This window comes from Bolinopsis microptera, chromosome 1 (genome assembly GCF_026151205.1).
Source record: "Bolinopsis microptera isolate Bmic1 chromosome 1, MBARI_Bmic_1.0, whole genome shotgun sequence".
Lineage (NCBI taxonomy): Eukaryota > Metazoa > Ctenophora > Tentaculata > Lobata > Bolinopsidae > Bolinopsis > Bolinopsis microptera.
Window position 1 is genome coordinate 18,379,129 of NC_087072.1, and position 21,288 is coordinate 18,400,416.

At 36.9% G+C, this 21,288-nt stretch overlaps 4 protein-coding genes across 4 annotated transcripts; 1 reads left to right on the plus strand and 3 right to left on the minus strand.

Annotated features, from left to right (window-relative positions):
• Window positions 1–10,607: 10,607 nt before the first annotated feature.
• Window positions 10,608–12,790, plus strand: LOC134820407 (C-X-C chemokine receptor type 3-like). The gene is made up of 2 exons (XM_063830785.1): window positions 10,608–10,774; window positions 11,415–12,790. The coding sequence occupies exons 1-2, from the start codon at window positions 10,690–10,692 to the stop codon at window positions 12,434–12,436; spliced, it is 1,107 nt and encodes a 368-aa protein (XP_063686855.1). The 5' UTR covers window positions 10,608–10,689; the 3' UTR covers window positions 12,437–12,790.
• Window positions 12,667–15,466, minus strand: LOC134820425 (transmembrane emp24 domain-containing protein eca-like). The gene is made up of 6 exons (XM_063830808.1): window positions 15,329–15,466; window positions 15,049–15,191; window positions 14,553–14,666; window positions 14,258–14,398; window positions 13,713–14,133; window positions 12,667–12,830 (listed from the first exon to the last, which is right to left on the minus strand). Exons 1-5 carry the CDS (start codon window positions 15,459–15,461, stop codon window positions 13,984–13,986), a joined length of 681 nt encoding a protein of 226 aa, XP_063686878.1. The 5' UTR covers window positions 15,462–15,466; the 3' UTR covers window positions 12,667–12,830; window positions 13,713–13,983.
• A 645-nt stretch (window positions 15,467–16,111) lies between these two features.
• LOC134820417 (transmembrane emp24 domain-containing protein 11-like) lies at window positions 16,112–18,019 on the minus strand. The gene is made up of 5 exons (XM_063830796.1): window positions 17,882–18,019; window positions 17,597–17,742; window positions 17,172–17,285; window positions 16,877–17,017; window positions 16,112–16,741 (listed from the first exon to the last, which is right to left on the minus strand). The coding sequence occupies exons 1-5, from the start codon at window positions 18,012–18,014 to the stop codon at window positions 16,592–16,594; spliced, it is 684 nt and encodes a 227-aa protein (XP_063686866.1). The 5' UTR covers window positions 18,015–18,019; the 3' UTR covers window positions 16,112–16,591.
• Window positions 18,020–18,233: 214 nt separating this feature from the next.
• Window positions 18,234–20,171, minus strand: LOC134820433 (transmembrane emp24 domain-containing protein eca-like). The gene is made up of 5 exons (XM_063830820.1): window positions 20,033–20,171; window positions 19,632–19,771; window positions 19,302–19,406; window positions 19,025–19,174; window positions 18,234–18,899 (listed from the first exon to the last, which is right to left on the minus strand). The coding sequence occupies exons 1-5, from the start codon at window positions 20,166–20,168 to the stop codon at window positions 18,750–18,752; spliced, it is 681 nt and encodes a 226-aa protein (XP_063686890.1). The 5' UTR covers window positions 20,169–20,171; the 3' UTR covers window positions 18,234–18,749.
• Window positions 20,172–21,288: the final 1,117 nt, after the last annotated feature.

Here is a 21,288-nt window from a genome sequence, read left to right on the forward strand (position 1 = left end):
AACGATTTCCAATCAGGAGGGGAACATTGCATCATCCACCAATAACAGGATCGCCTGACAGGTTTCTAGTTTTTACTGCTTAAACAAAAACAATTATGATTGTGCCCTGGTGTGCTGAAGGGTGTGTTTATCGTGTGTTCTTCTGAACTTCACAATCTTCAGCGGTTCGTAATATTTAGTTCTCATGTTGCCATATTTTCTGTAATTCTTGAATAATTAATGTGGCCGGTGAGAAAGTAAGTCTTTGGCGAACCGTATAAACAGCTGCACCCTATTGTTAATTATGAACGTGGTTAATTTGATTGGTATGCCTAACTGACGAGAGGAATTAATGCCCATGATATTCAGTATGTGGTGTGTCAAATACCTAATATCTATGATAATGTTTTGTTTAAATGCATGCTTTATTATCAGTGTTTCTCAACAGATGTAATTTGTGATAAATTTAATGTTCTGAGATTGACAAGGCGTCAATTTTGGAAGAAAAGTCAACAATTAATTCACACAGAATCGTGTAGTATAAAATATAAATAAATATACCAGTTCATTACAGTTGGTACTTAGCTTTTGTTGAAAATGTTTGCTGATTCCTTGACTTGAAAAGTAAGATCATCAGTGAAATCCCTTAATAATCTGCATCAGCTGAAAACATGAAAACGTTTGAGTCTTGTTCACATGCCGATCTAACCGATTTATTTATTCCATTATCCCATGCTTTTCTGTCAGATGTCGCGGAAGCGGTCGTTTACCTTCTGTCGGCCTAATATGCACTTTAAACATCCATTAACTATATCATACATGCTGCATTTGTATAATCTTCGTAATTGCCTGAATAGAGTATATTCGAAAATGAACAGAAACTGTTCGGAATTGTATCCCGATCGTATTTATGATTGAAGTTATGAATGGATCCCATTCCCCAATATCGATGAACATTGTTGATTGCACTACCAGAGTAGCACTATTGTTGTTTGAGACAAATTTAGAGGTTCTGTAGACACCAACCCCAGTATAACAGGCTCTGCGCTATAAACGATATTTGATGCAGATTGTAATTTGTTCTACCATTCCTTGGCCTTATGAATACCATATCTCCAGCAAACTTGCTGGCGATATGGGCAGGAATATAGTAGCAGTTAGGTATAGCTAATGTGGATCTCACCTTTAAAATCGTACAATTTATATCATTGATGAGATCGTTCAGATTGTGACAGGAAATGTCTTGAAACTCTTATTTTGGTTTCGACTCACAAGGCTGGTTAACTTCTGCTTTACCAAAATGTGCATCTCCTCAAATGGTCGCAAAAACGTGGAAATATTCACATTGTCATTATTCGTCCAACTTTAAAAGCTGTCGCCAGTCTCCCGCATTTAACTGTTTTTAACTATGTTAAAAACACAGTCTACGTTTTAAGAAAAGACTTAGACAGGCAGCTCAAGGGGAGGGGCAATTAGACACCATCTTGTCACAGCAATCAAGCTAGTACTAAGAGGGCTTCGCCCTGTTAGACTGGCTGGTCTGTTCAGTTAGTTGAAACGGAGGCAATTTAAACATAAAAATTGTTGTAATTTTCTTGTGAATTAGATCAGCTGTGTTTTCCAAATCTTTGCAGTTGACTGATGAGATATTGAGATTAAATCTCCAACTCTTTATTATATTATTCCCATTATTCCCATTATTCTACAGGCTTACTGCAGCAAAATCTTACCTCAAAATTGGGCTGTTGCATAGAAACCGAAACCAGAGCGAAAATTGGGGATTATGACTTTGTTCAGAGAGGGAATTAGAGTCATTATCCCAACAATGTGTCATAATGCTTCGTATCTTGACATTGTGTTAAGTCCCTACAATTCTACACCCTTTTATTCTGCAATCTACCGCCCTGTTTCTTAACAGACTTTGCAGCCAGCATCACGGCCTCTGCTAGCCCACTTTTACCATTTACCTTACTAGATTTGTTCAACCGTGGAATTGTCCGGACAGTTCCAATAGTTTAACAGTTAATGGTGGTACTGCAGGTTCGGTTATACCACACTATTGTCGCAATACTGAGTATATAGATACTTCTCGTGGATCTCGTGGAGTAGCCTTCAATACTTTATAAATACTCAATGACAATAGTCCTAGCTAATATGTCTGCTGATTTCCCGTCCAATTTCACCAATTGTTGTCGAAACGCAATTCTAATTAATTAGCAAAGGTCGCAAAATCAAATATTAGTAGCCTTCATCAGGATCATCCAAGCATGTTTTTGTTAATTGACATTCGACCGGCGCTGAAATTTACAAATTTGAACCACCGCAGTGGCTTAATCAATGATCGTGTTGAATATCATACGGTTTGTTAGGAATGGTGATAATAACGTAGTATTGCTTATCATTTGATTTCAAGTCTGTTAATTTCAACACGATGGTTAACTAAATACCCTAACCGACCCAGAATTCTGAGATTCAAGGTGGTGGAACTCGGTTCACCATTGATGTTCGACTTTTCGTCTTCTTTTCGTTTTACCATGGCGATTATTTAGGCCAAAAATCGCGGTGCCGCGACATGCCAAACTAGGCAAAATCGCGGCGAAAAGTTAGATGTCATATATTCGTTAACTAGCTTGTTAGTCTAGTTAGATAAGCTATAAATACTGAGCAGAGCTTGCTTTTAGATCGGCCCTTCCGGCTTCCAGACGATCTCAAAAGTTCCTTCCAGCTAGCCAGCCAGACCTCGCCAGAACGGAACTCGATGTTCCGCTCCGAATCTGTACTCATATACATACATAAAATTATAAGTTAACTTGTGTTAATACCTTACCATACTACACGTAATCAAACAAATAAACCCTGTTTACAATAAGATAACATCACGTGATCGAATCACGTGTTTTGATATAAACAAAGCTACTAGCTAGAGACTAAGAGTAAGGGATATGGAGCACGCTGCTTTTCATGTGTTTTATAGACTGACTATGAGTTCCTTTACACAAATTATACTACTAGTCTTAACTATAATTCTAAAGATTATCTTTTGTGGGGACCGAGGGCTCATCGTCCGAGTATAAAGCAGACACTCGTGATCACTACGTTCGTAGACATATTTCCTTTACCCTCATGATCATGAGCTGTTGTCCGTATAGATTGTTTTAACAATTGATCAATGTTCTCATGGTTCAAAATCTCATGATTCAATGTCACTTAACAAATTAACTCCTAACTAACCTTATGCCTAACTAACCTTATGCCTAACACATTACACATTATTTTATTTCCTCATCTTTGCCTTTTTTCATCTTCTCGCACAATTCCTTAAGTGGGGGGGGAGTCATCGTCATGTGAATGGTTGCAGTTTTCCATACATTGATTGAGGTGTCTAGTGGTCAAGTTTATGTCTAGTGTCAAGTTTTAGGGACGTTTTTGGCTAACAATGTTACGTCAGCAGACGAGAAATGCTTGTGAAAGTGGATTTCTGGAAACCAATTATTTTCCACGGTTTATGCAGTAGAGGCGTGAGCTAGCCGGCTAAGCCGGCTTAGCCAGCCGATTGAAATTGCCGGCTTAGCCAGCCGATTGCCATTGGCTAGCCGATCGGCTAACACATTTTCAACAGTTATCACTTATCTCTACTTCAGGCCGGGAATCTAGACGGCATGTAACAAATTATACCATGATCGACTTTAGAGATAAATTTCATAAATTTCAGAACCGTCAGACGGATCGTCTTAAAGACGAAATTAGAGTGTATGAGGCCTTGCAGTGCCCTAAAAACTTTCTGTCCAAGATGGACACTCTTAGATTTTGGAAATGTCGTAGTGATACATTGCCCCTTCTTTCAAAATTAGCATGCGCTATATTTTCGGTTCCTGCATCCGCTGCTGATGTGGAAAGAACACAGGGCTGACTGTAAACAAGATCAAGAGGATATCAAAGATCTCATCAGACAATTTAAAAGCCATTATAATGCTCATTAATCGTAACAGAGATCTTTTGTTAAGTTTTATAAGTAAATTAGAGATTGACTCTGACCATCGAGAATTTCCTAACTTATTATTGACTAACTTATTATTATTGAAGTTATGAAATTGTATCACTTGTTACCTTCCATTTCAAGTTTTGCCCTTAAAATCGACATAAAGTATAAAGAAACATAAAGTATAAGCCAATAAATTTTAATACAAAATAGTAATATTAGCAAAATACAAATTTTTGGTACAATATCTGATATTAGGATCTGGTAATCCCATTCCCAGTTTTAGCCGGCTTAGCCGGCTAGCCAGCCGATTTTTTCTCTTAGCCAGCCGATTGCCGTCGGCTAGCCGGCTCACGGCTCTATTATGCAGTAATATGCTACCCTGATCATTATGAGCCTAACATATTTTTTTCGGTTTACTTTACTGAAGTCCGTACCTTTTAGTAGTACCTACTTCTCGATATACGATTTTGGACTCGAGGCTTCAACCTTGTAATGCGATCTCGGAATGCAGGCGGGAGGTACGTATCGAGAATTAAGTCGAAAATTTTCAAAGATTTTCTGGAAACTACGTTTGTTCATGTTTCATGCTACCCTTATTGGTTCCATATATTTATAAAGAACGTGATATTTGGCCTGAAGATTTAAAGGAGAATGCTCAAATTTGTCGCGGAGAACTGAAATAATTGCGATTTGTCGCGAGGATCTGAGAAAATCGCAATTTGTTGCTGCAAACGTCAAAAATCGCGATTTGTCGCGAAGAATGGGAAAAATCGCGATTCCGCACGTGCCGTGATTTCCTTTTGTCCTTGTCGTAGCTACACCCATGGTTCGTATCTTGTACTACGACCATAATTGATCGTTGTACAATTAGATACAAACTAGAGCCGTGAGCCGGCTAGCCGACGGCAATCGGCTGGCTAAGAGAAAAAATCGGCTGGCTAGCCGGCTAAGCCGGCTAAAACTGGGAATGGGATTACCAGATCCTAATATCAGATATTGTACCAAAAATTTGTATTTTGCTAATATTACTATTTTGTATTAAAATTTATTGGCTTATACTTTATGTTTCTTTATACTTTATGTCGATTTTAAGGGCAAAACTTGAAATGGAAGGTAACAAGTGATACAATTTCATAACTTCAATAATAATAAGTTAGTCAATAATAAGTTAGGAAATTCTCACTGGTCAGAGTCAATCTCTAATTTACTTATAAAACTTAACAAAAGATCTCTGTTACGATTAATGAGCATTATAATGGCTTTTAAATTGTCTGATGAGATCTTTGATCTCCTCTTGATCTTGTTTACAGTCAGCCCTGTGTTCTTTCCACATCAGCAGCGGATGCAGGAACCGAAAATATAGCGCATGCTAATTTTGAAAGAAGGGGCAATGTATCACTACGACATTTCCAAAATCTAAGAGTGTCCATCTTGGACAGAAAGTTTTTAGGGCACTGCAAGGCCTCATACACTCTAATTTCGTCTTTAAGACGATCCGTCTGACGGTTCTGAAATTTATGAAATTTATCTCTAAAGTCGATCATGGTATAATTTGTTACATGCCGTCTAGATTCCCGGCCTGAAGTAGAGATAAGTGATAACTGTTGAAAATGTGTTAGCCGATCGGCTAGCCAATGGCAATCGGCTGGCTAAGCCGGCAATTTCAATCGGCTGGCTAAGCCGGCTTAGCCGGCTAGCTCACGCCTCTAATACAAACCATAGGTGTATAGGTAATCACAATAATATGTATTATGTCTTTCATAATTAAGACAAACATTCTATAACCCAGCGATTTTTTAAACTTGCTCCTCCTGCCTCCATCACAAACCCATTTTCGGGGTTTTGGTTGTACCGGATCAAATAAATAGTCTTCGGTGTATTTCTATTTTCTACGGTACAGGGATACACTCTAAACACTATAAGTATAAGACTATCCCTATGAGTTTCAAGCATATTGGAACATTTTTGGACCAAAGATATGCAACTGTTTTACTTAATCGATATTTACTATTTGGACCAAGACAAAGAATACTGATTTTGGATGACAAATTTTTAACGAGCCCACTGTCCAAAATATCAAAGTTACATTGAAGTATGAAGTTCCAAAAGTTATCATGCTTTCACAAGGCCCAGGCCACAGAGTCTTCGTTCGTGACGTAGTAAACCCATACTTTATTCATTCTCCGATCAGAAATAATATCATCTAATCACGACGCACGAGTCGCACGTCAATATGATGCCTTACGAATTTAACACGTGCTATACCTCCAACCACAATGTAATCTGCGAATTGGATCCTGAAATGATTGCTTCTAGATTCTAAAATAGTGGAATGCTAATGATTGGGCTTGTGCTCTGCTTTGGCGCCAATACTTAGATTCATATTTACGTGTTCGGGAGAATAGAGGAGGTAATTTGAGCACGTTCGTACCTGGAGTACCTGGAGTGGCCACATGCAGATGGTTGAAAATAATACTAAATTTGAGAATCATACCGAAATAGGTCAGATTACGCATTTATATTTTTTACAATTTATCTTTTCACTTATCCATTTAAAATGTAACTGATAAGAAAATAACATATTATCCCGTATTTTATAACGAAAAGTGCGACCGATTAGAAGATTGAATAAGCAATCAGTCGCTACACTACTTGTAATATTGACAGTCCATTCGATGCTGCCGGCAGAATGGATCACAACTTATTCCAAAATGTTTCACTTAGTTATAGTATCACGTGAAGCTACAATTTCATATATTATGACGCAGTGAAACTATCGGACTACGATGTATGGGGACTTGCACCATCACATGGCAACATTAAAATATATTGACTCTGTTACATCGTTTCCTGTTAATATATGTATAGTGTTTTATATATTTTACTTATTAGCAGGTGAAGCTACAATTTCATATTATAGTGTTTGTTCTCAGTGCACCTGGAGTGCATGTTGCACAATTATCAATACCGCGACAAAAACTCATTGGCTGATTGTTGCACTGCTGTGCACTGTAATTTTAAGAAGCCATTGTCATTCTATGAGAGCTTCTTTGACATGGCAAGTCCCTCAAAGGACTTTATTCAGAACACCATTAAAGGAAGACGGTATCCAAGATCACGTGGATTTTAAAAAGTTTCCGTATTACAATCAGTAGACTTCTTCCGTCTGCATCATGCTACCTGCCTGTAACCAGGATGTTTTGTGAGTTTGTTGAATGTAGCGTCATCCCTGTGTTTTTATGCCACTTTTCACTTTCAGTGGTTAAACAGCCTTTGTTTAATCTGATTTGGTCGTGCACTGAAAGAACAAAGAAGCATTTGTTTAACTTACAGCAAATTTATTCCGATGATGATAGCAGCCGGAATGGAAACGTGAATTTTTGCGTTTTTTATTTTTTACTCATGTACATCAACATGTGCTCAGTACTTCATCAGCCCGAATTCCGCGTCGACCGATAATTCTTATTACTGTCATGGATCGGAATTTCCGTCAGTTACCCTGCAACCGTATCGCACAGAAATGGCAGACATATTAATTGATGCGTATTATCCAAAGAGTCAGATCTTTGCGGCTACCAGGAATTTAACCTACTCATTTTATTTTTATATTATTAAAGGAAAACCTGCATACATTTTTTAGATTTACAACATAGCGGCCTTTCATAAATTTTTTTTCTTGAAATGTTTATTGCTCCTGTCCGATTTGTGTATTTATAGAAATAATATTTTTAACCGGTTCAAATTGGTTAAAAGCCTGACTACTAAGGGTAGATTTTAAGATAGATTTCAGGGTAGACTTTAGGATTAGGATACGGGACAAGGGTTAGAGCTTAGGTTAGTGTTAAGTTTGGGTCCCTAAAGTCTACCCATGCTACGATACCCATGCTTAGGCTTCCAAAATAACACCACTTTAACTTTTAAGTCAAACTGTATCAATAAGATCTAACATTCATGGACAATATGGACATTGGACATGCTCAAGTAATCAATGATAAGACGATTCACGCCTGAATTAGTATATTATAGTCTATTGATTGTGTTATGGCTTATCTTCTTAGACCACCAAAGCTACTATAAGAGCACACACACAACGTAATATCTGCACTTGAATCCCTGTGTTGTCAGTTTTCTTTCGAGACACAATTTCAAGCTGCACTTCATGGATGACAGCTAATTCATTAAAACAACAGCGTGTCATTACTCAACATGACCACAAACAGTCGTCAGCTTGTGCTTACTTCGTGTTTTATTTGCTACTGACCACATGCTTTTTCTAGAGCTATAAGTATACCCTCTCTCAATATCATTCCCTGCTATTAATGAATCAGATGTAGTACGTGAGCTGTGGAGGGCATTACGCAGGCCAGCAACCGAGACAGGGTGGTATATTGTACAAGGATATAGGGGTAACAGTTAGGGAGGTTTTAGTGAGGGTACCAGTCATGAGATGACAGTACTGACGTTTTGTATATAAGTAGTGTGGGTTTCTAGATCGGGGACTTTATCACTGTGGTAATATTTCTTTATGCGTTTATACTCCTGTCATTTGCAGCACATGTTATCCGACACCTTCTCTTCATTCTCTCAAATTCTTTGAAAACCTCCCCCGAACTAGCTCTGTTAAATCATTTCTATCGCTTTATCTGGAGTTATTGTTAATGGACTGAATGAATTGTTCTGATGCGGTCTAACTATTAATTCTTGTATCAAATATCGTTCAACAGAGAGAATATATTGGCGAGCAATGTGGGTTCCTATACTCTTATACTAATCCAGTGGTGACCAGATGACTGGACTAAAACACGTGTTGGTTTCTCCTCACTGAATTCAATTCTATATTAATTAGTCTCGTCGCTATTCATATGTTTAATTGCCTGTGATCGTTACTTCACCGATTCAGTTTGGACGTGACTAACACGGCATTGGATCAAAAGAACTTGAATATGATTTACTCATTTACTGGTACCAACGCAGTCAATTCGCTCATGATGCTATGAATTATTAAAATTATTAAAAAACCTTAGTCTGAATATCAGGCCATGTTAAATTTGGGTTTCACTGTTATATTATATATATATATATATTATGTTGAAGGAGACAACTGCTTTAAATAGTTTGGTGGACACTCAATAAAAACAGCACTGGGTTTGTCGTAAATTTTAGTAGTGCTGGAGTTGTTTACTTTGTTCGTTTATAGTATTGTTTAATTAAGCTTATAAATGTAATCAACGAATATTAAAATTGCTTTTATTAAGCACAAAAATTTATGTCTGACGACTTTAAATTGTTAAAAATTGCAAAAATTAAACTCTTACGCAATTTGATTTCACGTTTTTGCACACAATTTGGTCTGCTCGAATAAAAGCTGATAAGGTAAAAAATCGGGTTATGTTAAATCTGGTTTTCACTTTTGTGTTGAAAGATATACCTGCCAAAAAGGTTGGTCAACACTCAACACTCGTCCATGAACCCTCGTGGCATTGCACCGGAGGCCGTATAACCCTTCCTTAGCCACTCCTTGGAATACAATAGACACTAAAATTAGACATCAGTAACGATTCATCCATCGTGTCGAGAGCAATTCATAGGTGACAATCACTTTCAATAGCCTATTTGCTGGCAATAATTTCAGCCGAATGATCGGAAACTACTACGAGGTTTTACTAAGTGGCAAATATTTAGATTATTTTGTCAAGTCTCCTGAAGACTGACTAACAGTACTTAACTTGTGAGGTGCCTAGCAGATTGTCAGCTCCGTTTCACCAGCTCGTAAAATCATGGTCAGATTTATTTTATCCGTCTATCACAATTGACGCCACGCATAATCCTCGTTGTCACACAGCTATATCTTTCATCGGCTATAATTTGGTAAATTTCTTGTCGTCTGAACATGGTGTGGATCCTGCGATGTCGTGTTTGATCTTATGTAACCGTTTGACACGATTTCAAGGCTGTATTTTATTTGGCAAGCGTTGGTACGACAGCTCACTAACATTGACACTAAGTACTAACGCATTGTTACGAGAATAGTAACTTTCTTCGGCTCTTTTATGTTTAGAATTACTGGCCTGACAACAACAGCCGTTATGCTGATATTTGGGGTTTAACGTGGTTTAACAATGTTAACTTTGGTTTGCTTTTTCAGTGAAATGTTACTGTTTCACTTTTGGACATAGAGTTACCCTCGATTGCAAGATGTTTAAAATCTGCATTCTGCAAAGAATACAATTAAGTTGTTATGATAAACTTGCACCGTAAACCAAGGTCAGTCGAGTGAATAGTTAGGTACCTGGTACATGGTACAAAAATCTGAAAATGGGTGTGAGCAGTGGTGACGGCTTATATTTTAACTGGAAAAAATACTTTATCCGACTTCAATTAAATAGTGATGTTTTTCTTGTGAAATTTTATTTACTTTTTTATCTACTTTCTTTTGTTTCTCACTAGTCGAAAATGTTAATACAATCAGCTATAAAGCTCTCAAATTATCAAATATAATCAAAATTCACAAATAAAATAGTCCACTGGCCAGTGCTTGCCGAACGAAGAGAAACTGCCATTACGAGATTAGATTTATATTATTCTTCGCCATTCAGCAGCCTCATACGAACCTGAAAATAGTATCGCCAATGTTTACGACACAGTTTTGATAATTCCTTCACAGTTTCCTACACACATAACATCAAATAAGTATTGCCTCCTAACTATGATTATTACAAAGCAGCGAGATGACAGAGAGTAAAAATACAACTTTCAGCCACCAACACGACCTGCATCTTGATAGGGTCTTCGGGACTGTTTCTCTTCTCACAGGTCAGCAAATCCGGGCTTTTATTTAGCTTTTTTTTAGTTTAAAATAATTCGCTTGGCCGAATCTAAATTGTTTCGATTTATTCAAGATATCGGGCATTTACCCTTTCTTTATCGTAGAGGCGGCTACTGAGTTTGACAAATATAGATCGGTTGGAATTGACAGAATTTACGGAGCAATTGCTATTGGTGCAGGTATTGAGAAAATTAATTAATGCTACGCACGGTTAATGCTACTTTGATTGAAGCAATTGCTTGGGCTTCTTGATCCCTTGATTTTGCAAAAAAATTATATAGTATACTTGAATCAGAAAAAATCAAATCTAATGTGAGTACAATTTTTAAAATTGTTGTTAATCTTGCTTGATGACATTTGTTCTTTTTTTTGTTACAAATTTTACAAAGCTCATCTAATAATCGTGTTACTTTAACATTTTATTTTCTGTTAACCATCACATATTATGCGATCGTATTTTGGTGTGTCGGTTTGGTATGATAACATAAAATAAATTAGCTTGAATTCTGTTTGGAGCCGTTAATCATCAACAATAACGACTCCTTGATGTGTGAATTATTTTTGCATTGGAGTGATGTTTCTCCTCGGTAAAATGGTTTTTATGGCCGTAACTGATATTTATTTCAGGAATTTTAGGGCTCTTCGGAAATGCAGTGATCGTGAAAATCCTTCTGAAGCACCGGAAAAGTCTCTCAGCAAAGATATTTCTAGCCATCGCCTACAATGACATCATCACATCCTTATTTGGTGCAGTTCCGTTCAGCATACCTCGCCTCGTTCCTCACGAGGCCGGCCTGTTTGGTGTTCCGGCACTTTGCAACCTTTCCGGGTCCCTGTTGAACATCAGTGAGAGATACTCTGTGTTTCTGATAGCCGTGTTGAGTGTGACCCGAGCATGTGCTCTAAAGTACCCTCTACTACACATTAAACAAGGCAGGGTTCTAGTTCTCATGCTCGTCTACTTCGTCATCCAGACCTCCCTTGCTTGCCTCCCTTTCTTCCAGGGCAAGTCCTACTACTTTGACGAGGTTTACACGGTATGTACCTGGACACTAGATGATATCATTAATTTTGACACCCAGTATATCTGGTACCAGTTCACCTACCACATCCTCCTCTTCATCCCCTTTTTCCTACCCTCCATATTCGTCGTGACCAGCTGTGTGTTCTGTGTTCTGTCCCTCCGAACCAGCATCGTCAACAACAACGACAAGAACAAGGCCAAAGCCAGCATGACCATAGTCTTGTTCACTATCACTTACATCGTCCTTCATGTTCCGATATGGATATTCCTCTTCCTATTTCTGGTTTCTGAGCACGGTAAACTCTCAGTTGACATGAGTAACAAACTCCCTCTGTATCTCTTCATATTCAGTTCCAAGGTGAGTGTCTTCATCAATGCCGCTCTAAACCCACTAATCTACATGGGGCGCACTAAAAGTTTAAAACATTCCTTCAAAGAGGACGTGGTAAAGACGGCTACAGTCCGAATAAGTCAGATAAGGAGGAGTATGGTGAGGAGAAAGACCACGAACACGGAAGTAGTAGAGCTGAAGAACAAGGAGGACAAGGTGCCCAGTTACGCGGATGAGAACGCTAGGGTGTTTGACGAAGAGGGAAACGCCCTCATTGCTGTTAGTAAGGCTTGAAATGCCCCATTTGAGCAACATTAGTGAATACACTGATGCTGATTCGACCACTTTTTAATGCGTGATCTGATTGTTCTACGTTCAACATTGAAATGAGATCAATCGACGAATCGCTACTTTAGTTTTGAAATTTAAAAACTTGTTTCGCTTTTGCAGAAACAGGTATAGTGAAGATTATACCCCTGCCGAGAAAAGCTGGACTTAGAAGAATTACACTAAAAACTGTAGTATAGAATGTTTGTTAATTGTCATTTTGATTAGTTGTATAATGTATATATACAAAAACAATACTTAATACAGCCAGTTTTAAATATAGTAAATACTATTAGAAATCCGTTAATGAAAAATATGAGTTATCTCATTGTTTAATTTCATGATCTATGATACAGGATACCTTAGTTCCCAAAAATTTGTGTGCCATTATATTGAGCACAATTTATTTGAGCCCGAAAAATTTGGGCAGAAAATTTGAACTCATTTGGGCGACCGAAAATTTGGGCACAAATTCTTCGAAAAATGAACGATTTTCCACTAAAATTTCAGTTAGATATTTGCCTTAGTTCATTATTATTCCTTATTATTCCAATCATTTTGCTTTCAATTTTAAGCATGTAGGTGGTAGTCTGAGTTGTTTCACATTATGAAATTAACAATCTGCCCAGTAACTACTAAAAAATACAGTGATGATGGCACAGTAAAAAATGATAGATATACAATAGTGATATTTAGTCTCTCAATCAGATAGTTTAGTCTACTTACACTCAGCATATGATACCCGCTTGACAGTGATCTGTGAAGTACACGCTCGTTGGATCAACGAACTTTTTGTATATTTAAAAGGGAGGCCAGATGACATAAGGAAAGGCTTTGAGAAGTCGGGTATAACTGATGCTTGTAGATCAGACTTTACGGTGGATGATAATCCATTTGCAGATCTTGTTTAAATCTCTAGCTATGCGAACCTCTAGCCATTAGTTTTATTAGTAGCTGTTAGATATTCCAGTTATTTCTATTCATTTAAAATATAAGCCTTTTTACTTGATCAAGCCATGAATGACAGATTAGAAAACTAAAATTTCAAATATTATTTCACTTGGATATGAAGAAAAAGCCATCTTTCTATAGATTTCAGGGCCACAGGCCAAATGCCAAAAGTTTGGTTAGCAAAAAATTTAGCAGACGGAAAAGATTTATGCAATTAATTTGGTCTGCAAAAAATTTGGGCGAGAGGCCCGCTCAAATTTTTTGTCGCCCAAATTTTTGGGAATTAAGGTACTATGATAACTGGATTCAGTAGATACCCCGCGAAAAATGTAAACATGCTTTCTGCTGACAATCAAGTTTTTAAATCAATTTTCAAAATCTGTTTAATTTCTTCCAAGAAGATAAAAAGAATAAATTTAATAACTATATCAAACATACAATAATAATAATGATTTGACCCCATGACCAGACTCATAAATAATAAGCTATGATAAATGAATGAATGGTTGATAATCAAATTTAATATTGAAATTGTTTACTGGATTGCTAGTTAACAACTTTTATTAAACAAGCTTCTTAGAAATAAAGAAAGATTTCAAGTTCATCATCAAGAAGCATCCCGAAGAAACCACAGTTAAAGCGGTGACAGCACCGTACCAAATAACCCTTGTGCTTGTCAGGTAGGAAACCGTCCTAAACTCTTGTTCTCGTTCCTGGAGATAGGTTTGTTTAATTCAGGTTTTTTACAAACAGTATCGGAAGAATCGCAGTATCTGAGACAGTACTATTACGATTTACGGTGGAAGGAGAACAAAACAATTATACGTCCACACATACCTTGTAGTATTTCTGTTCCATCTTAATCTGCTTCACTTTCCTAAGGTTCTTAGAAAGAGTGTTAATGATGGCATCCTCTATATCCTCTACCTTCTCCTTCTCTTCATCTTGATACTGTCTGGTTGCTTCCACGTATAAATGCTATGGTGAATACGGGATTAATTTTAACTTTGAACGGTGTAACTGTAAAGGGTAAGGTAGAACAGTTCTGGCTTTTCAATGACAATTTAGAAAGACAAGCTTTTAAATAATATACAATTATTTTACCATGGTTATTTCTACAAACTTGACTCACCCCTGAAGATATTTGCCACTCAGAATTAGCTGTAGGTTGCATTTCAAAACACCACTCATACTCCCCATAGTCTTCCGCGTAGAAGTGGATAAGTCCTTGTCCGTTCTTTAATTCCTGCGATATCGTTCATTAGTTCATTAGCCCACAGTGCAAAACTTTTACCTTAGATTTACCAGGCTTTTTCAACTTTTCAATTTTCTCCTAAGGGGTCGTTCACAATTCACATATTACATAATCAGCTGAGGGGGGAGGGAGACGGGAGTTTTTCGAAATAATTACGCTTGTGTAATTTTGATACAAAAGCTATGTGTAAAACTGATTACGGAGAGGGGGGGTTAAAATTGTCCAAAAATCGTTCATTAGTTCATTAGCACACAATGCAAAACTTTTACCTTCGATTTACCAGGCCTTTTCAACTTTTCAATTTTTCCCAAGTACTGGTTTCTTGTTGAAATTAATGTAAATCTCTATAAGGTATCCAATTCCTCTCACGAACCTGCTGTCTCACGATTGAGCTGCCGGGGTTTGGGCCAGTAGATTCCTTTTTCTTAGAAATGAACAAATATATTCTCGCGTCTTTAGAGGGCTCTTTATCGAAATCATCTAGCTTGTCGTTAAATAGGTGGATCGACCATTTATCTGGTGATAAGAATAATTATTTTAGTCATTTAGTCTCATTCTCAACGGCTACTTTAATTTATCTACTTTCTGCAAACTGTTTAACGTCTGGACATTCTCAGCAATAATTACACCTGAATGTGGTAGTGGGAACTTACAAGTAATCATGGTGCTGTCAGGAACATCCTCAATAAAACAGCGTCTCTCCCACGTGGAGATCCTGTTGTAGAGTGTGGAAGTGGTTTGTAGGAGGAGAGATAGAATCAGGGATACCAGGTACCAAGATGTCATGACTAGCTGCTATAGGTTGTGAAATGTTAGGGCGTGTTTGCCTTTAAACCATTACAAATACCAAAGCATGTGTTAATAGTAATACAATCACGACAGGGTTAAGGCTTTTTCGGAACATATGAACTAAAAGACTGTAAATTGATAGATCATTGCGCGGTGATCATTACGATTACTTTTATTTGTGGAATCACGAATTTCTGTGTTTAAGGTACTTTCGACTGTACCAAAATATCTGCGCAAGCAATAATAGGCAGCCATTCGAAAATCATACAATTAGTGATGAAATGAAGTGAAATTAAATGAAATGGTATAGAATGTTTATTGATTGTCATTTTGATTAGTTGTATATACAATACTTAAAACAGCCAGTTTTTAAAATAGTAAATACTATTAGAAATCTGTTAATGAAAAATATTAATTATCTCATTGCTTAATTTCATGATAACTGAATTTAGTGGATATCCCGTAAAAAATGTGAAAGTGCTTTCTGCTGACAATCATTTCAATGATCAAGTTTTTAAATCAATTTCAAAATATGTTTCTTTTCTTCCAAGAAGATAAAAAGGATAAATCATGGTGCTGGCTGGAACATCCTCAAAAAGTATGTTGGGGCGTGTTTGCAAATACCAAGGCATGTGTTAATAGTAATACGATCACGACAGGGTTTTTGGGAACATATTATCAATTCTAAAACAGTAAATTGAAAGATCATTGCGCTGTGATCATTACTTTTATTTGTGGAATCACGAATTTCTGCGTTTAAGGTACTTTCGACTGTACCAAGATATTTACGCAAGCAATAATCGGCAGCCATTTGAAAATCATACAATTAGTGATGAAATGGAATAGAATGTTTAATAATCGTCATTTTGATTAGTTGTATATACACAACGACAATACTTAATACAGCCAGTTTTAAAAATAAATGAATTTTAAAATCTGTTTCTTTTCTTCGAAGAAGATTAAAAGGATAAATCTAATATATGATAACTATATAAAATATTCAATAATAATAATGATCTGACCCCATAACCAGACTCATAAATGATAAGCTATGATAAATGAATGAATGGTTGATAATCAAATTTAATATTGAAATTGTTTACTGGATTGCTAGTTAACAACTTTTATTAAACAAGCTTTTTAGAAATAAAGAAAGATTTCAAGTTCATCATCAAGAAGCATCCCGAAGAAACCACAGTTAAAGCGGTGACAGCACCGTACCAAATAACCCTTGTGCTTGTCAGGTAGGAAACCGTCCTAAACTCTTGTTCTCGTTCCTGGAGATAGGTTTGTTTAATTCAGGTTTTTTTACAAACGATATCGAATAGGAAGAATCGCAGTATCTGAGACAGTACTACTATGTATTACGGTGGAAAGAGAACATAACAATTACGTCCACACATGTCACATACCTTGTAGTATTTCTGTTCCATCTTAATCTGCTTCACTTTCCTAAGGTTCTTAGAAAGAGTGTTAATGATGGCATCCTCTATATCCTCTACCTTCTCCTTCTCTTCATCTTGATACTGTCTGGTCGCTTCCACGTATAAATGCTATGGTGAATACGGGATTAATTTTAACTTTGAACGGTGTAACTGTAAAGGGTAAGGTAGAACAGTTCTGGCTTTTCAATGATAATTTAGAAAAACAAGCTTTTATATAGTATACAATTATTTTACCATGGTTATTTCTACAAACTTGACTCACCCCTGAAGATATTTGCCACTCAGAATTAGCTGAAGGTTGCATTTCAAAACACCACTCATACTCCCCATAGTCTTCCGCGTAGAAGTGGATAAGTCCTTGTCCGTTCTTTAATTCCTACGATATCGTTCATTAGTTCATTAGCCCACAGTGCAAAACTTTTACCCTAGATTCACCAGGCTTTTTCAACTTTTCAATTTTCTCATTATTACATAATCAGCCGAGGGGGGAGGGAGTGTTTCGAAATAATTACGCTTGTGTAATTTTGATACAATAGCTATGTGTAAAACTGATTACGGAGGGGGCTGGGGGGGGGTAGAAATTGTCCAAAAAGTGATTACGTAATATTATGTGAACGACCCCTAATTACTGGTTTCTTGTTGAAATTAATGTAAATCTCTATAAGTTATCCAATTCCTCTCACGAACCTGCTGTCTCACGATTGAGCTGCCGGGGTTTGGGCCAGTAGATTCCTTTTTCTTCTTAGAAATGAACAAATATATTCTCGCGTCTTTGGAGGGCTCTTTATCGAAATCATCTAGCTTTTCGTTAAATAGGTGAATCGACCATTTATCTGGCGATAAGAATAATTATTTTAGTCATTTAGTCTCATTCTCAACGGCTACTTTTAATTATCTACTTTCAGTAAACTGTTTAACGTCTGGACGTATTCTCAGCAATAATTACACCTGAATGTGGTAGTGGGAACTTACAAGTAATCATGGTGCTGTCTGGAACATCCTCAATAAAACAGCGTCTCTCCCACGTGGAGATCCTGTTGTAGAGTGTGGAGGTGGTTTGTAGGAGGAGAGATAGAATCAGGGATACCAGGTACCAAGATGTCATGACTAGCTGCTATAGGATGTGAAATGTTAGGGCGTGTTTGCCTTTAAACCATTGCAAATACCAAAGCATGTGTTGTGTTAATAGTAATACAATCACGACCGGGTTAAGGCCGGTTGTTGGGAACATATCAGCTCTAAAACAGTAAATTTATAGATCATTGCATTTGCGCGGTGATCATTATGATTACTTTTATTTGTGGAATCACGAATTTCTGTGTTTAAAGTACTTTCGACTGTACCAAAATATCTACGCAAGCAATTTGAAAATCATACAATTAGTGATGAAATGAAATGAAATTAAATGAAATGATATGATATGAAAAGAAAAGAAAAGACACAAATATAATTTAATCCCGCTTATGCTAACAATAAAAATAAAGATTACCGGAGTCATTAAAGCGGATAACCTATCAAAATGAAGCAAAAACTGAATACTAAAATTACGATAATTTATGAAGAAAGATTTAAATCAAATACCTGGCATAATATAAAATATTTTTGAGTGTCGGCATCATATTCCCGACCTCCACCACAGCTCTATTAGTACTATAAATATACAAATAGTTTAAAATAGAAATAACTTAGCATATAAAATTAGCTGATTCGGCCTTCTAAAATATACATAAAGAATACATCTACGACCTATGAAATACTTTCTGATATGAAGTGTTAAATGATACCTTCTTCAATCTTCATGCAATGGAATGATGTGTTGGCGGTAGTTAATAAGTTTTCTTCACACTAGCTTCTTGGCGAGGAAGAAAGATTTCATGTTCATCATCAAGAAGCAGCCGGTAGTAATGACCGTTAAAGCGGTGAGAGCACCGTACCAAATTACTCTAGTGCTAGTCAAATAAGAAAGCTCCCTGAACTCCTGCTCACGTTTCTGTGAAAATGTTTGGAGGATGTTAACCGGAACTATTACAAAGTATATATGTTGTGATCCGGAAACTTCCTTGAACAAACTAAATACAAATTTAAAAGCATCAATTTGATGAAGAAGAAACTTACCTTGTAATAGCTCTGCTCGGATTTTATTTGCCTAGCTCTTCTCATAATATTCCCTAAGGTTCTTATGATTGCATCTTGAGTTGCCACAATTTCGTTATAAACTTCGACCTCGTCGTCAGAATACTCAATCGAAGGCTCCATGTGGAACGTCTGCAGAAATAAATATCAGCTGATTTGTTGAACGTGTGTTGAATTCTCAGTATTGTTCGAATGAAGCTGCTCTCAAAGTATTTTTAAAGACTAACAAACAATAAACATTAACAATCCCGTTCCTTACCCCCATTTGGGCACCGTTAGCAGCCGGCTGCATTTCAAAACACCACAGATATTCCCCCGAGTCGGAAGCGAAGTATTTAACTGTCCCAAACCCACCAGTCAATTGCTAAAATTAAACCGGTTAAAATTATATTATCGCATTTTAAAAATGATTCGATCGATTCTAAGGTATCCCTTGTAATTTCTACAAGTACAATAAGAAGCTTGGTAATCATCAACATGCTGGTGGATACAATTAACTTGTAGTCCGTTGACAGTACGTCAAGATTGTTTGTCCCACCGATCTGTGCTACAATCATGTGACCTGCATATTTTGTAATCATCATCTTACCTGTTCATGTCTGAGAATGCCTGTGTCACCCCCAGAGTGCTTTAGTGAGTGGGCACTGGTGATGGTGAGTCTCATATTGCCCTCTGGCGTGGGGTCTTTATCGAACCCTTGAGTGCTGTAGTGGTGCAACGCCCACTTAACTGAGGGGGTTTGTTCGTTATAAATACTGCATGTGTTGTTAAAGTCAAAACTTAGTTAAGTTTACGAAAGGCGAACTTTTTTATGTTGTGACTGGAAAGTATATCGGAGCTTTACCGATAGTTGAAATTCGACATCTAGCGCTAGATGTTCAATTTTAACTATCAATAAAGGTCCATTATTATACATATCTACGGGCCGAAGTTTAAAGAAAATCAAGGACAATGACTATGACAAAGATTTTTAAAAGCGGTAACGCTTACATGAAATCATAGTATTATCAGGGACATCCTCCGTAAAGCACCGTTTCTCGTACAGCATTATCTTGTTGTAAAGTGTGAACACTTGGTTGGGAAGGCAAGACAGCATTAGCCAGTACACTAACTGCCAGGTTGCCATGGTTGCACTGATCATTACATGAATTATATAAGAGTCAAATTCAGATAAATAATCGGCCGAATGATGGTGCTAATATTGTGGGAATTTTCATTCGTCAATCTATATATTTGTAAATGTATACAAACGTATAAACTAAAATACAGGGACCACATCTGTCATCTAAATCTTCATGCGTTCTCGTGATGCAACAACATAATACCAGTACAGTACGTGTTGTAACAACACAAGTCACTTGTCAGTACTTTAGTTAAACTAGGAAGGTCTCCTGGGGCTTATATCTTAAGATATATAGTTTTTAAATAAAGTTAGGGCGCTTTGTCAGGAGTTGATTATGTAATACCAGATACTTTGAATACTTTATCATAAGTAACTGGTGACGAAAATGGCGACCTATTTCGCAATCTCAGATAATATCAACAAAAACCACTTTAAGCAATAAAATACCAACTTTTAAAAAACACGGTGCAACCACACAGAAATGTAATTCGATCCATAATAATTAAGACTACAATTAAACGACACAAAGTTGAGAACGCCTCCCAGCATTACACGTAACACAGCACAGCACAGCTTGTATTATACAATGAGGGCTGGAGGGACCTGGTTAACAGGTGTATTGTGGCTCCTTCCTGGCCCACGTGCCTCTCTAGCCGCTCTGGGATTGGTCACTTTATCACATACTCAACCCCTCATTGGATAATGCACACAGAGCACAGAGTAGCTGGATGGTCACTTATTGGTCAATTGTTTCACTCGTTTTGGATGAAAGATAAGTAATTATTCCATATTTGGTGTAATATAGGGATCCAGGTGCGTCATGTGGCTAACCTGGAGTCCTTAGTAGAATGTATATAAGTCATACACATGACCCATTAAAACAGAGCTAGCTGTAAAACTACTCCATATATTAGTAAACAATGAATATCACCTATTATATAATACTCTCTGCATAGAAACTGTATAAATCTATTCAGTGTGTGTGTAGGTACCACTTATATATATTATAAAATACTAATACTATCGCTATCTTTCTATGAGTAATGAGTATACAGAATTAACACTTACTGATACAGTGCGGTTTTTTCAAATTTTGATTTTTTAATTGATAATACGTAAGACT